The sequence below is a fragment of the Chiloscyllium punctatum genome, chromosome 44 (assembly GCF_047496795.1).
Source record: "Chiloscyllium punctatum isolate Juve2018m chromosome 44, sChiPun1.3, whole genome shotgun sequence".
Classification (NCBI taxonomy): domain Eukaryota; kingdom Metazoa; phylum Chordata; class Chondrichthyes; order Orectolobiformes; family Hemiscylliidae; genus Chiloscyllium; species Chiloscyllium punctatum.
The window spans coordinates 26,179,751-26,198,126 of NC_092782.1; the positions used below are offsets into that span (position 1 = coordinate 26,179,751).

General features: G+C 40.0%; 1 protein-coding gene across 4 annotated transcripts in view; it reads right to left on the reverse strand.

Moving 5' to 3' along the window:
* bltp3b (bridge-like lipid transfer protein family member 3B) overlaps nucleotides 1-18,376 on the reverse strand; it is a 140,996-nt gene that overhangs the window by 62,390 nt on the left and 60,230 nt on the right. For all 4 annotated transcript variants that reach the window (XM_072562497.1, XM_072562499.1, XM_072562500.1 and 1 more), the window contains 6 exons: nucleotides 16,687-16,827; nucleotides 15,048-15,218; nucleotides 9,438-9,618; nucleotides 4,170-4,253; nucleotides 2,879-3,043; nucleotides 1,101-1,258 (listed from right to left, as the gene is read on the reverse strand). In XM_072562497.1, the coding sequence (XP_072418598.1) occupies nucleotides 1,101-1,258; nucleotides 2,879-3,043; nucleotides 4,170-4,253; nucleotides 9,438-9,618; nucleotides 15,048-15,218; nucleotides 16,687-16,827 (900 nt within the window). The remainder of the gene's footprint in view (nucleotides 1-1,100; nucleotides 1,259-2,878; nucleotides 3,044-4,169; nucleotides 4,254-9,437; nucleotides 9,619-15,047; nucleotides 15,219-16,686; nucleotides 16,828-18,376) is intronic.

Genomic DNA, 18,376 nt, shown 5'->3' on the forward strand with positions numbered 1-18,376 from the left:
TCACTGAAATATTCTGATGCGTCAGCTTAGTTACCATCTCGAAGAATTCCAAGTAAAGGATGACCTAAAAACATTTAAAACCAATGTGACTTCTTATTATGTTTAAAACTGCTCTTAACTGAAGTAACAGAACCATGAGAAAAAGTTTAGCAGCTACATGTGATGAGCTTTTACTATTTTGATTGATTATAATGCATAAAATCTGATTTCTGAGTTTTACTCTCAGGAAAATTCAAGAAATTTACATGGTATATAAAATGTTAAATGTGGTTGGATTTTCCAGGGAGTGGCAATCTTATTGTAGCCCTTCTTGCTTACAAAAGGAGGCTGTGCATTTCTGACAGGGCTCCCCAGAAATGCAGAGCCGTATTTTCATTGAAACAGTTCTTTTTTTTTTGAGTGCACAACTACCAGGGAAAGCAAACCATCCACACCACCCTTTTACATGGCATCAAGTCCTGCATTCTGAAATTTAAATTTGACAGTTGCCTGTCAAATTAGAAATACATTAGCTAAGTGTGATGTTAGGTTTTGGGGGATAGGGTGCCAAATTGATCAGGTGCATAGGGTACCAACAGGGTAGGGGATAGCATGCCAGATAAGTAAGGTGCCAGCTGGGAAGGGTACTAGAGTGTAAGACAGCAAAGTGATGCAGTGTTTATGGTCGGTCAGAGTGGGTGGGAGGGTGTGTCACGTTGGGTCTGGCTTTAGGTGGGGGACGGGGGTGGGGGGGAAGAAGATGTAGAGTTGCGGTGTGAGAGGTAAGTATGGGGACTGTAGCACAGGAGTTGGACTAAGTCTAATCTTTCCTGAGTAAACTACTTAATTTAATTTCAAAGGAATCCCCCATAGATTCCAATTTAAATGGAAACTTTCAGAGGGTACCAAATTGCCTAGCAGAAAAGTCAATTTTCCAGGCAATTCTTTCATAATGTGCAATAGGCATTCTACACGGTCCCCATGTGAAACTAATGTTTGGTTAATGGTTTCTTCACAAAATTACAATCTTGCTGGATTTGTTTTTACGTTAAATCCTAGTCACATATTACAGATATTACATACTTTGAATAAGTTCAAGCTCCAAGACATCTTGTTCTCACCTGATAAATATTTAAATCTTCCACTCGGAATACAAAACAACTGGACAACAATTTTGTCTTTGGCTGTTGATTAGTTGCAGGTGGAGTAGTTGCAAGACTGGCTCCTTTTGACATTTGTTCTTTACCTGTTGTTACAGGTTTATGTTTGAGAGTGGTCTCTGCAATAAATTCAAAGTATGGACATGAAAGAACATGTAGACCAAAAGCCGTGGAATGGCAGATGGAGTTTAATTTGGATAAATGTGAGGTATTGTATTTTGGTAAAACAAGTAAAGGTTGGATTTACACAATTCTTGGTAGGGCCTGCAGAGGAGGGACCTAGGGGTTCAGGTACATAATTCATGAAATTTGCATTGCAAGTTGACAAGGTGGTTAAGAAGGTGTTTAGTACGTTTGCCTTCATTGCTCAGGCCTCTGAATAAAGGAATGGGGAAATAATGTTGAGGTTGTACAGAACATTGGTGAAGCCTCTTCCAGAATAGGTGTCCAGCTTTGTTCACCTTGTTACAGGAAGGATATTACGAAACTGGAGAGAATTCAGAAAAGATTTACTAGGATGTTTACAGGAATGGAGGGTTTGAGTTACAAAAATAGGCTGGATAGACTGAGATGTTTTTCACTGAAGGGTAGAAGGTTGAAGTGTGACCTTATTGAGGTTGATGAAACCTTGAGGGCATTGACAAGGTGATTGCCAGAGGTGGGCAAGTTCAAAACTAGGGGACATATTTTCAAAGTGCAAGGACAAAGATTTAAAAAGGACCAAAGGAACATTTTTTGCTTTACACAGAGAGCAATTAGTGTGTGGAATGAACTGCCAGACGAGGTGGTGGATATAGGTACAGTTATAATGTTTAAGAGATATTGGATAAGTACATGAAGAGGCAATGTTTGGAGAGATTTAGGTCAAATGCAGGCAGGTGGGACCAGTTTATTTTGGGAACATGGCTGATGTGAACTCGTTTAACGGAAGTGTCTGTTTCATGCTTTATGATGACGACTCAATAAATATTCAACTTGTTAAATAACAGCAATTGGTCTATGAAATTATTTTTGCTCTGATAAATTGTTTTTGCTCTAAATGTTCTACAAGTAGGACAAATATAGATCATTTACAATTAAAATGTTTGAAAGTTCCACTAGCAAGCAAATATCTGTCAGGCATTACCTCAAATAAGTAGAGACATAAAAGTGACAAAATGTTTACATGGTCACAATAAGAAAACATGGCTGGTAAAAATTTTGCTTTGTTAACATTTTCTCTTCAGCATGGAACCTAAAGAACATAAAAGACCTTACAATTCTGTAAGTCATTTTGGTTCCAATTGTTCTTTTTTTTTGGCTGTTTTCTAGCACTTTATGGTGCAAGGCAAATCAAGGAAGGAAAATTTAATAAGCAGAAATAGCAAAGTATTTAAAAAGTATTTTTGTTGATTTTGCCAAGTCAAAGTTTGGATCTCATGTTTGACAGTGAGAGAAGTGTGAAGTGGTTCTTTTGTTATACAAATACATCTGTAGCATATTTAAGAGAAAGGCTTTTAATTAAGTATTGCTCGGAATTTTGTCTTCAGCAAAGCACGCTTACCATATACAGATAGACATATCCAAATCTTGTGTCTATTTTGTCCTAAATCTATCATGGTCAGCACTGCAAATTATAACTTGAATCAATATTTGGCATAGATAGCCAGAACTATCTATATTAACTGTCAGCGTGTTCAGACCATTTCCCCTCACAATATTAGAAACATTTGCCTTTAAAGAATAAAAGATGCACCTACCTATTAATATCTGCGGAGGTGAAGGAGGTTTTGTTTTCGTGTAATCCTTCACTGCTTGTTTTAGCATTTCAACATTGGATTTGAATTCGTTCAGTAACTCCTTTGCCCACATTGATCTCGTTTTTGTTGATTCATTATAATACATCCAATGCTGGCAGCTGTCTCCTGCACATTATTTTACAAAACATGTGGTCAAACCAGGAACTTCATGTCTCATCTATTATTTTTTATATATCAAAGGCTTCAACATTACCTTTCTTGCCCAAACCACAAAATATCACATTCCTTTTTGGGTTGGGGAGCAGTGAGTTGGTATGGCTGTTAATTGTCATTGCTCTGAGGTCCCCACTGGTAGGCATTGTGAACTTTTTCAACCATTATCATCAATCACCTGGTTAATGATGTTTGCAACCTTCACATCTTGCATGGCATAAAATTGAACTTCTGATCCAAAATGCTTTTCACTACATAGGTTGCTTATTTCCACCTCTAGCATATTGCTGCTACCTCAGAATTTGAACTGGCATGTGTGCTTCTGGCAATACACACTAAACTACACAAATTTTCACCCTGCTTACTTTCCATCTTCAAACCCAACCCTTAAGCATTACTTGATACTCCAGTACCTGAATCCAAATCCATGCCAAGCCCTGTGCATCCATCACTCAAGTTAGCTGATCTACATTAGTTCTTGCTATCCCCACTGCTTCAAGTTAAAAATTTTCATCATGTTTAAAATCAGTTATGGCTTCCTTCACCTCCCTGATTCCAATAAACTTCTGAAGCCTATGTATCGCATGTGCCCTTCACTCCATCTGCTATTAGCCAGCATGCCTTTAACTAACTAGTTCCAAGCTCTAGAGTCCTCTCCTTAAATATCTTTCCTCTAAGTATTATTTAAAATCCATCATTTTGTCTAAGCCTTTAATCACATTGCTAATGCTGATTGTCAAGTTAATTGATGCTTCAGCTAGGTGTCTTAGAATATTTTTCTGGACTTAAAAGTGCAATGTAAACGCAAATGTTTGTTATTGGAGAATTAGATATAAGCAACAATAATGGTAATTATTAGGAAAATGACAAAGCAGGGCTGAAAAAATAAGCTTTCAGTTTTGAATGTGCCTTCAAAGGGGTTACCAATACAGGAGGAGCTGAGGGAGTGTGTTCGAGAGACAAGGCAGACACATAAACATTAAGATGTAGAGGTGGTTGAAGAGAGGTGGTGCAATGATATCAAGCAGAGATTTGAAAATTAACACTTTAGAAGTTTCATTGCATTTTAATATTATACCTGCTCTGTGATAAGGATAATAATCCACTGTAATCTGCGTAAAAGACAACTGCATGGCTCCACCTGTGATTTGTTTTGGAAATCCTGTCAATAAATGTTTGAAAATAAAAATTACTGGAACTATATCAGAAAATTTAGAAGAACAATATTAGAATCATATTTTATTTTCTTTAACTGCGATCCTCTCCATCAATTAATGAGCAAGCAAACAATTCACCCACTTCCACTGAACTCTAGACTTTGGGATTCCAATTTTGGCAAAGGGTCAGCTTTACCTGCATAGTTATATGCGTTCAACTAAATATCAGCAATTGGAAACAACGGATGTCCAGGGAGTCTTTGATAACATTCTGTCCAAAAGGCCATTAAATAAGCTAAGCTGGTGGGAAGTTGAAGTAAATCCTGGTTATAGACAAGGATTTTATTGGGCAAGATATTTCTGATTTGGATTTAGGAGTAAAATAATTGGATTAGGCCAATTTTGAAATTTAGAAGAATGAGAAACTGGCAAACAAAATTCTTGACAGGCTTGAGAAGTGGATGCTGAGAGGTTATTTCCCAGTTTGGAGACTCAAGAGCTAGAATGGATAGTTTCAGGATAAACTGTCAGATATTTAGAACTGATAAGAGATATTACTCCATTTAGTTTAATGAATCTTTGGAATTCTCTTCCTTAGAAGCCTGTGGGTACTCAGTCAAGGAGCATCATTAAGGCAGAAATTAATAGATCGTTGGATACGAAGGGTAAAAAAAAGAGAAATGGAGAACAATCAAGACTATGAGCTGGTGGTTCAACCATGATCTTACTGGGTTGGTGTGATATTGGGTTGGTTGCTCAGATATTTTTAAATCAACCCGGTCAGGCAAGTTATGACACACCTCTGGAGCAGGTGGGACTCAAATTCAGGTCTTCTGGCCCAGATGTAAGGACACTTAACATTGAATTTAAATGTTCATGTCCTTTAACATAGAATTTAAATGTCACCATCAGCCCTGATGGTATCTGAACCCATATCCCCAGAGCATTCAAGACTCTGCATTACTAGTCCAGTGACATTATCACTGGACCAACACCTCTCAAACAAGAGTTTCTTTTAAATCAACCCGTCCAGATGTGTCTTAACATAGTTCTGAAACGAGTGGAACTTGAACCCAGGCCTTCTGACTCAAACTAAACCAAGTGCCAGAGAAATTCAGCAGTTCTGACAGGATCTGTAGAGAGAAAACTAACAATACTGTGAGACTAGTGACCATTTGCCAGAACTGCAAGTAGCTGAGAAATGGTAGTATTTATGATAATGACAGGGTGTTGGCGAAAAGAGTGAGAAGAATACATGGTGACAGTGCTGACAGAGGGGAAAAAAAACCAAACAAAGGGACTACTTAGAATAAACTGGGAGGAAGACAAATGCTCAATGGTGCTAATACTAAGTGTGAATAATGGAAAGTGCTTTGGCTGTGTTGGGAGCAACCTTCACCAAGGAGAGGGACGTGATGGATGTTGAGGTTAGGGTTAGATATTCGATTACTCTGTATCAAGTGGGCATTAGGAGGGAGGAAGTGATGGGTATTCTAAAAGGCATTGTTGAATCATAGAGATGTACAGAGGAAACAGACCCTTTGGTCCAACCCGTCCATGCCGACCAGATATCCCAACCCAATCTAGTCTCACCTGCCAGCACCCGGTCCATATCCCTCCAAACCCTTCATATGCCCATCCAGATGCCTTTTAAATGTTGCAACTTCATTAGCCTCCACACTTTCTCTGGTAGCTCATTCTATAAAAGTACCACCCTCTGCATGAAAAAGATGCCCCTTACGTCTCTTTTATATCTTTCCCCCCTCACTATAAACCTATGCCCTCTAGTTTTGGACCTCTCTGCCCAGGGAAAAGACTTTGTCTATTTATCCTATCCATGCCCCTCATGATTTTTAAGGTGGACAAGTCCCCAGGTTTGGATGGGATCTATCCCAGCTTACTGAGGAAAGCGAGAAGAAATAGCTTGGAACTAAACAGATATCTTTGCAGCATCCTTGAACACGGGTGAGGTCCCAGAGGACTGCAGAATTGCTGATGTTATCCCTTTGTTTAAGGAGGATAGCAGGGATAATCCAGGAAATTACAAATCGGTGAGTCTGACATCAGTGGGAGGGAAGCTGCGGGAGAAGATACTGAAGGATAGGATCTATTTATATTTGGAAGAAAATGGCCTTATCTGCGATAGACAACATATTTTTGTGCAGGGAAGGTCATATCTTACCAATTTAATAGAATTCTCTGAGGAAGTGACCAAGTTGAATGATGATGGAAGGACTGTAGATGTCAGATACGTGGACTTCAGTAAGGCATTTTATAAGGTTCCCCATGGTAGGCTGATGAAGGAAGTGAAGTTGCATGGGGTCCAGGAAGGACTAGCTAGATGGATATAGAACTGGCTGGGCAACAGGAGAAAGAATAGTAGTGAAGGGAGTTTCTCAAAATGGAGAACTGTAACCCGTGGTGTTCCACAGGGATCAGTGCTGGGATCACTGTTGTTTGTGATATACATAAATGATCTGGAAGATGATATAGGTGGTCTGATTAGCAAGTTTGCAGATGACATTAAGATTGGTGGAAGAGCAGATAGTGAAGGGGAGTGTCAGAGAATGCAGCAGAACATAGATAGATTGGAGAGTTGGGCAGGGAAATGGCAGATGGAGTTCAATCTGGGCAAATGCAAGGTGATGCATTTTGGAAGATGCAATTCAAAAGTGAACTATACCGCAAGTGGAAAAGCCCTGGGGAAAACTGATGTACAGACAGATGTGGGTGTTCAGGTCCATTGTACCCTGAAGGTGGCAACACAGATCGATACAGTGGTCAAGGCAGCACACGGCATTTTTTCCTTCATCGGACAGGGTATTGAGTACAGGAGTTGGCAGGTCATGTTACAGTTGTATAGGATTTTGGTTTGGTCACATTTGGAATACTGCGTACAGTTCTGGTCGCCACATTACTAATCGCCACATTACTAAAAGAATGTGGATGCTTTGGAGATGGTGTAGAGGAGGTTCAACAGGATGTTGCCTGGTATGGAGGATGCGAGCTATGAAGAGAGGCTGAGTAGATGAGGATTATTTTCATTAGAAAGACGGAGGTGATGGGGAGACCTGAGTGAATTCTGCAAAATCATGAGAGGTATTGACAGGGTGGATGGTAAAAAAACTCCCCCACCCCCCCAAAAGTGAGGGATTCAATTACTAGAGGTCGCAAGTTAAAGGTGAGGGGGGGAAAGTTTGAGGGAGACATACGTGGAAAGTTCTTCAGAGGGTGGGAGGTGCCACGAACATGTTGCCAGCAAAGGTGGTAGAGGTAGGCACGATAGCATCATTTAAGATGTATCTAGACAGATAAATGAATGCGGAGCGATACAGACCCTTAGAAAATAGGTGACAGATTTAGATAGAGGATCTGGATCTGCGCAGGCCTGGAGGGCTGAAGGGCCTGTTCCTGTAATTTTCTTTTGCTTTATTCTGTACAGAACAGGACCTCAGGGTGAGGAAATAGGTAATAAATAGGAAGGAAGGAGTTACACTCTAAACTCAATATTGAGTGCTGAGGGCTATACACTATCTATACAAAAGTGGTGATGTTGATCCTTCAGCCTATGTTACAGTTCACTGGAGTGCTGCAGCAGGCCTGAATCAGAAATACTAGCATGGGAACATGATGGCGTGTTGCAGTGGCAGGCAACTATAAGTTCTGAGTCGTTTTATTGGACAGAGCATAGGTGTTCTGGGGAAGCGGTTACCCAATTTGAATTTCATCTCTCCAGTGCAGAGCAGACCTTCTGATTCAGAGACAGAAACATTACCACTGTTGTACAAGGGCTCTTCTGGTCTTATTTATGCCATTAGGGTCTTAAATACATTGAACTGTGTCTCAGGAAAGTTTGATGAGACAGCAGAGATTATATAAAATGAGCTGGATAAAATCCAAAATTAACCCAAACAGAAGGTTGACACTTAATAGTTATGTTTTAGATACTTCACACACAAGAAGCCAAAAAAAAGTGACAAACACAACCCATGAATTAAACTAGTTAAGTTAAATTTCAATGAATTTTGTGGTGTCGACACACTCAATTTAGTAAATCCAGCCATAATTAAAAGGAAACAAGCAAACCGATGAAAGACATTGCAAATAGCAAGTCTAGTTTCCATCACACACTACTATGAGGCTGACTTCTGTTGTCAGTTCTGAGTTATAAAGTAGAATGAGCGAACCTTATGTTCTTAAAAGAAAGCAATCAAGAGGAGACTATATTGATAATATTTAATGGTATACAGCAGGTATATGCAAGACATAGCGATCCTACTATTTCAATGGAAATCTTAATAGTGAAACAAAGGGGTATAAACTTGTCAAAAATAAATTCATTATTTTCACAGTGGTAGGAGGTTGCTTTTCAAATGATGCAAATCATTAGGTCCAAAAAGCTTGCAATTACATTCTTGTAACTTGGAGTTATTTTAAGGGCAGTTATATTTGGAGCAGTGAAGACAGGAGGGAAAGTGTCATTTTACCTAAACTCTGAGCTATGCTTGCTCACATCGCATTTTAAAATTAATTTCCATAATTAACAAGATACCATCCTCAATGAAGGATTCAAATTGCCTTTGGGAATGAACACTACAGAATTCAGATTGGTTAGCAAGATGGATCCTGCAAAACAAACTCACCTATGAGTGGCTGACAAATATACATGAGGCAGCCTAATTGGTCTGGCTGTAAAATTCAGCATTGATGCTTACCAGTCATTAAAAATGCCAAATTAAGTTTATGTAAAATTTATTCTGATTTACATTTACACTGAGGATGTACAATCTATTCAATAAGCCAGAGTTACATACAAACTATTATCCTCATCTGTATTTCGTTTGCAATCTATTATTTGGAATACATGCTCAGATGTCTACAATAGCAAAATAAAATACGTCATCTCCAAAAAGAAGAATTGAGTCCATCGCTTCAGATTCTTCATAAAAACATTTTCCCAATATACTTGCAACGATTAATACCTTGATGACTGATGCCACGTTTGAGTTTCATAACACAAACTGAGCTCAATGGAATCTGACATTGCAACACAAAAATTTTACGAAATGCATTAAAAATCCATACAAACACAAATGCAAAAAAATCTGAGAAATGCACATAAGCATGAAAATAATTCCTGGTTCCCATCTAATAATTTCAGCTTTTTGTATCACAAATGTATGCAGTACCTTTCTCCTTCACATAAATGTCATCACAGATGTGCAGATCCAAATGAGAAATTATTAAATGGTGAGACGTTTCCTTGACATCAAAGGCATTGAAGAGTTTGGCAAGAGCATCATTCTGATCAGCTGCTGCTGTAGCCTGTGTCGTTCTAAGTTGTTGGGAAACAGGAACTGGAGTTGTACTCTACAAGGAAAGATATAGAATATAATACAGCACAGGAACAAGTCCTTTGGCCCTCCAATTGCTAATGCTTATCTAGACTCACTACTTAATGCCCATACATGGTATCTACAGGGGAACCGAACGAGATGAGTGGGCACTATTGGTGGGCGGCACGGTGGCACAGTGGTTAGCACTGCTGCCTCGCAGCGCCGGAGACCTGGGTTCAATTCCCGCCTCAGGCGACTGACTGTGTGGAGTTTGCACGTTCTCCCCGTGTCTGCGTGGGTTTTCTCCGGGTGCTCCGGTTTCCTCCCACACTCCAAAGATGTGCAGGTCAGGTGAATTGGCCATGCTAAATTGCCCGTAGTGTTAGGTAAGGGGTAGATGTAGATGTAGGGGTATGGGTGGGTTACGCTTCGGCGGGGCGGTGCGGACTTGTTGGGCCGGAGGGCCTGTTTCCACACTGTAAGTAATCTAATCTATTGCGTTCGGATAATCGATTATTCGGTTAATCGATTAAATGCCTTTCCTCTGGGGCTTGGAGTTTTTAAAAGTCTGTTCCCCCATTCAGGAGGTAAGGCAGCATCACAGCGTGCGAGACCCAGCCCCCAAAACCCTGTCCAACCACCCCCCCTCAACACCACCCCCCACCCCCAACCCTGTCTGCCCCTCCCCTTCTCTGGGGCAGCCAGACTATACACCAACCATACTGCTGCTGCTGTAGCTGCCTTTGTGGGGTAAGTTTCCAAACAGCATCCACACACACAGCCACAGCCCCCCACACAACATTTTGACAGGTTCCACCTTTGCCCTGTCTAGGACAATGTTGGAGAGATTATCCGGGGAAGGGGGGGGTTTAGGGTACACACCTGTGTAGAACTCCAGGGTAAGTGTAGACAGAGAGAGAGAGTGAGAGTGAGAGTGAGAGTGAGAGTGGGAGTGGGAGTGAGAGAGTGAGTGAGAGAGTGAGTGAGAGAGTGAGTGAGAGAGTGAGTGAGAGAGTGAGTGAGAGAGTGAGTGAGTGAGAGAGTGAGTGAGAGAGTGAGTGAGTGAGTGAGTGAGTGAGTGAGAGAGTGAGTGAGAGAGTGAGTGAGAGAGTGAGTGAGAGAGTGAGTGAGAGAGTGAGTGAGAGAGTGAGTGAGAGAGTGAGTGAGAGAGTGAGTGAGAGAGTGAGTGAGAGAGAGAAAAGAGAGAGAGAGAGAGAGAGAGAGAGAGAGAGAGAAAAAGAGAGAGAAGAGAGAGAAGAGAGAGAGAGATGGAAGTCAGACATTTGGAGACAGTGTCTGTTTAACCAATGTAAATAAAATATGCGATGAGTGTTGGAAACATGTCTTTGATGTAATTTTTCTATCGGGAGCTCGAGATCTCCTTCGGGTAATCCAATTTTCGGATAATTGGCATTCAGATAATCAAGGTTCCTCTGTATTCGTTTGTTTGCCTCCCAATCATGTGTCAATCAAGATATGCCTTTAACATTGCTAACGTGTCTCCTTTTAACGCAGCGTTATGTTACAGCTTCTCATCACGCTGTGCGAAAAAAGTTCCCAGCAGTTCTCCCCCTCTCACCTTGAACCTCTGCCTTCTTGGAGTTGGCCTTTCCACCCGATCTATACCTCTCAATTTTAGGCCTTTATCAAGTCACCCCTAACTCCATTTTTCCTGTGAATATAATCTGAGTTTATCCCACCTCTCCAGACCAGGCAACATCTTGTTAAACCTTCTTTTCACCCTCTCCAAAGTATCCGCATCCTTCTGGTAGTGTAGTGACCAGAACTGTACAGGCCGAACAAAATTTTTGTGCAGCTGTAACATTACTTGCCCTGGCTGAAGGCTGCAAACATACTGTATGCCTTCTTGACTACCGTATGCACTTTGCCACTTTCAGAACCCTGTGGACCTGTATGCCCAGATCCCAGTGTCAACACTCCTAAGGTTCTGCTATTTATTGTATAATTTGCATCTGAATTTGGTCTTCCAAAATACATCACCCCACAATTGCCCTCATTAAACTCCAAGTGCCATTTCTCTGCCCAAATCCACAGTCTATCTATATCGTACTGTATCCTTTGACAATCCTCCTTACTACCTGCAACTCTACTGATCTTGATGTCATCTGCAGACCACAATCAGACCACCTGCATTTTCCTCCAGATCATTTATATATATTACAAACAACAAAGGTTCCAAGACCGATTCCTATTAAACACCACTAATTACTGATCGCTATTCCAAAAAACACTCTTCCACTATTACTCTCTGGCCTCTATGACGAAGCCAGTCTTGTATCCATCTTGGCAGCTCATCCCAGATTCCATGAAACTCTGCATTCTGTATTAAGCCTACCATGTTGCACCTGAACAAATGCCTTACCAAAGTCCACGGAGACAAAATCACTGCCCTTGTCTCAATTGTTCTTATCACCTCCTCAAAAAACTCAATCAAATTGGTGATCCTTCCCTGCACAAACCCATGCTGCCTATCATCAACAAGTCCATTCGCCTCCAAATGCAAATAAATCCTGTCTCTTCGTATCTTCTCCAATAGATTCCCCACCACTGACGTCTAGCTCACCAGCCTGCAATTCTTCGATTATCTCCATTTTCCCTTCTTAAACAATACAACAACATTGGCCATTCTCCAGTCCTCTGGAACCTTACCAAAGCTATCTGTAAAGGCCCAGCTATTTCTTCCCTTCATCCCACAATATCCTGGGGTAGATCTATCTATCTTAATATATTTCAAGACACACAACACTTCCTCCTTCATTTATGCTAACCCGCCTGAGAGTATTCACACACCTTTCCCTAACCTCAACATCCCTCACTTTGGTGATTACTGATGTAAAGTACTCAATAAGGATCTTGCCCATTTCCTATGGCTCCGCTCATACCCTTGCTCCTTTTTACCTTAAATAGGGCTACTCTTTTCCGAGCTACCCTCTTGCTCCTATCAAGTATAAAATGCCTTGGGATTCTCCTTCACCCTGCTGTCCAAGGACACTTCATAGCCCTTTTTAGCCCTCACTCCCTGTTTGAGCTCATTCCTACCTTCTCACTGTCCTTCAAGGTTTTTACTTGCCTAGACCTTAGTTTAAAAATAAGGAAGCATACCTAAGCTGATAATTTCTTCTGTCATCTAACGTCCCCGAGTCCTATCCTTCATTTTCACAGGAACATGCCTGTCCTGCACTCTAATCAACTGGTCCTTACAAGACTCACATATGCCAAATGTGGATTTACCCTCAAATAGCCATTCCCAATCCACATTTTCTAATTCTTGCCTAATTCAGTTGTAACTGGCCTTACTCCAACTTAACACCTTCATCAGAGGTCCACTCTTGTCCTTATCCAAAAGGATTCGAAAATTTACGGAATTATGGTCACTACTCCCAAAATGCTCACCCACTAAAACTTTGATCACCTGGTCAGGCTTTATTTCCCAAGACCAGGTCCAATATGGCCCCTAACATATTGTTTCAAAATACCCTCCTGGACACAGCTAATAAATTGCTCCATATCCAAACTCCCAGCACCATGGGAGTCCCAGTCAACAATCCTGTTGTTTTCAAATCTTTCCAGAATCTGACTACATATCTCTTTCTTTATCTCCCACTGGCAGTTTGGAGGTCTGTAGTACAAGCCCAACATTATGATTGCACCTTTCCTCTTGCTGAGCTCGAGCAATAATGTTTCGCTGCAAGATCCCTGCAGGGTGTACTTCCTCGACAGTGATATGCTCCATAACCAGTAATGCAACTCCTCCACCTCTTTTACTCCCTCCTTTGTCTCATTTAAAACATGGATATCCTGTAATGTCAAGCTGCCAATCCTGTCCCTCTTTCAATCATGTCTTTGCAATAACAAAAGTGCGTGCATTAATCCAAACTCTAATTTAATCCGTTATACTTACTGCACTGAAGCAAATAGAGTCCAAGCCTCCAGATCCACTGAGCTCAGCAACCTCTCCCTGACTGCTCTTCCTCTGACCTATATTTGTCTTAGACTCAAGCTCTTCCCCAGTTTCTATACTTACTGAGCTGCCTCTCTGGTTCCCACCTCCCTGCCACACTAAACCTTCCTGATTGGCACTGTCAAACCTCCCTGCCAGGATACAGGATACTGAAGCCCCTCCAGTTAGGTTCAACTGTCCTTCTTGTAGAGGTCCCATCTTCCCTGGAAGGCATCCCAATAGTCCACATATGTGAAGCCCTCACCTTGACACCAATTCTTTAGTGACGTGTTCAATTGTACTGTCTCTGTTCCTAGCCTTGCTGGCATGGGGAGTAATCTGGGAGATTACTACCCTAGAGTTTCCACTTTTTAGTTAATTATCTAAAAATATATGTATAATTATACAATTATGTTAATCCTGCCAATATAAATTTAGCTGAATAGATAGTTAGAATACCTTGTCAAACAATAACAAAATAAGTCATGGAATCTACATTAATTACATAAATTGGCATCACTGAATCATCTATTTTATCACCTGTTGCGATAATTTTCTTGTTTTAAGAAAGAATTGCTTCAAGCATAAAAATATAAAAACCAAAGACAAGTGGGAAAAGAAGGAATAGAAATAACTGAACAGAACTGAAGTCATTGCAAATGGTCTGATCAGAACGGGGCATTATTTTACGACTTTGTTCAACAGAAAACATTTGAAATGTGTGACTTTTGAGAGAAACAAAATCACAGCAACAAATTTCCTAACCATTCTATCCATGAAATTTGTTTTTATTCTTAATTCAACAATTTTAACCAGTTTTAAATTACTAACATAAAAAGACTTAACATTGTAACTGTAGTAAGCACCGCATCTCCACACTTAGCTATTAACCATTAATACGACTAAACATTATAGTCAAGCAATTTCATTGCCGTCTTCTTCAGACAGACAGTCAGCAGTTGCGCTGTTTTGAGAAACAAACTGAAGGAAGACATTAACTTAATATATTATAACTTAGGTGGTAACTTCATTCTAGGATTGAAGTAATGGCACTTATTTTATCTTGGGGCTCAGACAACTTACAAATCACCAGCATTTTATTCTCAGCTTTGGCAATTGGCAGCCCTTAAAGGATCGAGTGCTTTGGTACACTCTTGGATATATGCAAAGCTGTAAAGTGATGCAGTTGGTTCCCAATATTGTTCAGTCATTAATATTTACAATATAAAAGATTCATCTTGAGCATTTGTCATTCTGCCATTGGTTTTCATTCAATGACATTAAAATTTAAACCTATAACATTTACAAGAAAGAAATGCAAATGACACACTCAAGGTCCCTGTCAGGCTTAAAGCCATTAAAAATGCACATTCTTAGGTTTTCACTGCTACTCCTACTAATGCACCAATCACAAGCCTTGGTCAGCAATTTATGTATGCATAATACCATTTACATTTGCTACTGATGAATAAAGATAAAAAACAAAATAACTAAATACAGACCTGCGTTGGTTCAGAAGCCATACTCTTCCTTTGCTGTGCAGACTTTTCTATGGCTTCACTCAAAGATTTAGAATACTGTGCCATTGCCTTCAACTGAGAATCAGTCAAAACCCACAACAAATCATCCAAAATAAGCACCAGCTTTGATGCCACCACATTACAATCCTTTAGCTGTTCAAATAAGAAAATAAAAATCATAAGTCTATAATTTCTGAGATCTGATGCATCAAGTTGCATCAAACACATTCCATTTAAAAATATGTTCCGAGCATTGACGAAGTAGGAAAATATCAGGGAAAAAAAAAAGACACGAGGATGAAAGTACGATTACACATTGCCACAAAGTCGTTTAAAAAAAAAACACTGATTTTCATATTTCATCATCTGATTTTAATACCTGGGATATTCAGACTAAAGTGGCTTCAAAATGGTAAAACATAAAAACATAGAAAACAGGAGGACGGCACAAAAATGGAAGCTAAAGGCACTGGAAATTTTTATAACATTTCATCTTAAATGCCACTGAACAGATTATCAGAAAGCCTGGGAACAACACAAGTGCGAAATCAGCAAAAATCTTGATTAATACTGTGATGCCCTCTGGCTGCAGGTGTAAACTTAAGCATTATACCAAGGCAAACAACCACTATCAAGTCTTTTCATACTATGAACATCTTAGAGACGCATTAGCAAATATCACTAAAATTCTTCCAAATATATCATGACAAATTTAGCCAGTTTTATTAGAGGGTTTGCAGTGTCTGATGAACTTAAACAGTAGCGTTACATTTAGATCAGAGTCATGGAAACAGATGTTTTGATCCAACTTTCCCATGCCAACCAGATACTCTGTATAAATCTAGTCTGATTTGCCAGGATTTGGCCGATATTCCTCTAAGCCCTTCCTATTCATATAGCCATCCCAATGCCTTTTACATGCTGTAATCTACCACCTCTTCTGGCAGCTCATTCCATACATTTACCACCCTCTGCTAGGAATCATTGCCCCTTAGGTCCCTTTTATACCTTTCCCTTCTCACCTTAAACCTGTGCCCTTAAGTTTTGGACTCTCCCACCCTGGGATAAAGACCTTGCCTATTTAGCCTATCCATGGCCCTCATGGTTTTATAAACTTCAATAAGGTCACCCTTCAGCCTCCGAAGCTCTGGAAAGAAATAGTCCCAGCCTATTCAGTCTCTCCCTATATCTCAAACCTCCCAATGTCCTCATAAATCTTTTCTGAACCTTTTCAAGTTTCACAACATCCTTTCTATAGCCAGGGCAGGGGACACCAGAATTGCATGCTATACTCCAAAAGTCACTCAGTCACTTCAGTGCATTTCTTCACTATGCTGGAACAAATTACTGCAGATGCTGGAATCTGTACTGAACACAACAAATGCTGGAGATCACAGCGGGTCAGACAACATCCAAGATGAGACAGCAAGTTAACTTTTGCTCTACAGACTCGAAACGTTAGCTTGCTCTCTCTCCATGGATGCTGTCTGACCTGCTGTGATCTCCAGATTTGTTGTTTTGTTTTTACTACGCTGTTTTGGTGCTCTGTGTGCACAATACTGCATCATTATGACATTGATTTCTTTCTATCCACATAAAATTAAAAATTTCTCTTTTGTACCCTTCGCTTTAAGCTGACTTTCATCCTGGATTGGTTTGTGATGAGCCTCACTGGCGCACTCAGGATATCATGTTCATTGCTCTGGATAGCATCTGCCTCTATTCGGATCATCTGCCAAGTTATCTCCTTAAATGTCAGAACCTAAGAGGAAAAGAAAAATAATTTGCGAACTTGCAGAAGCAAACATCTGCTTGTTCTTTAAGTAAACAGGGTCCAGGAATACAACTGGCAATAGCTGTGTAAAACACAAAAACCACAGGCATTTTTTAAAAAATGTAATGCCATCGACCTTGTACTGACCTAAGAAATCCAAGTGGCCTATAATTTAAGAGGCACTTGTCACACATGACTCTCTGAAGAGTCTTCAAGTACCACTGAGGGATAGAGAGCATATGTTAATTGTTGCACAGGATAAAAACAGAAAACAAGTCAGCTCAAGCCTGCAATAAAAATGTAGTGATGGAATTTTGGAATCAGGCACTCGTGTACTCTACTGAATTTTCAGTACATGAAAGCACAATTTCCATCTGCGCAAGTTATCATATAATAACAGTCCATCAAATGTAGAAACAAGACTGTACTCATCATCCTATCAATCAGCACGATCTATTTAACTACTCCAATTTCTCAGATTAGACACCTATATGCAAACGTAAGTAAAATCTCAGTTACTTGACTGGGTTTCTGCCACAAATTCTCACGAAACCAGCAAGAAAATGCCTCAGTGAGAAGTGGGTGATTTTAGGATGAAGTATGGCTGTGATGTCTAGTGGTAAAGTTATCTACAAGAACTATGCCTGGAGCCACACTTGAAGAAAAGACATCAGCTTCGAGCTAATATATTCCAACAGGGGGCAAAGTACTTTTTCAAGGGCTCATGTGTGATTTCATGAGCTACTTTTTCATTTTCAAAGGTTACTTCTTTGTTTTCAGAGGGTTCTTTCTCATTCTGACAATATGAGAGGGTATAATCATAGAAACATTGCTTACACTATCTGTTGATTTTGTTCGAGGGATTTCTTCTTCAGATAAATAAAATAGCACAAACACCACAAATGGCATACATAGGTATATATAGTTGAATCTTTTCATTTGAAACCCATAAAAATGATGTTTCTGGTTAATTGTAAATAAAGCTTCTATCCACCAGGCCTTATTAATTCACCAAATCACTAAGTTATTGCATACCTTATGTAAAAATAATGCAACAATAATACTGCTTTTCCAGGAATTCTTTCTGCAAATAGGAAAAATGTAATATATAAATAGCTTCATGAAAACATTTATAAAAATTGAATGCGGGATGCTGGCTGTTAGCTAGGGAAACAAATTGCTGATTATCTATCTTTAAGAATTCTGCACCTCTACATATAAAATATATTTAAGGTGCAGTTAACTTATTGCTTCCTCGATACAGAAAGTTAGTTTGTGTACCGTGTTCTCTCAGTATGTCGATAAATGATAACAAACAGCAATAAGTATGGTCAGTAACAGATAAAGTTATGCAAAGCATAAATTACTGACCCAATCCTTAGTGAATGAAATGATATTTGGGCCTGGCACTCTGCTCCTCCTGACAACCAGCTGACACTCTCCCTCCCAGTTTGCACCCAGGCTCACCACACTGCTCCAGACTCGTGAAGCCCTGCTGCATGGTGATCTCAGGACTAGCTCAAGTTACTCATCCATC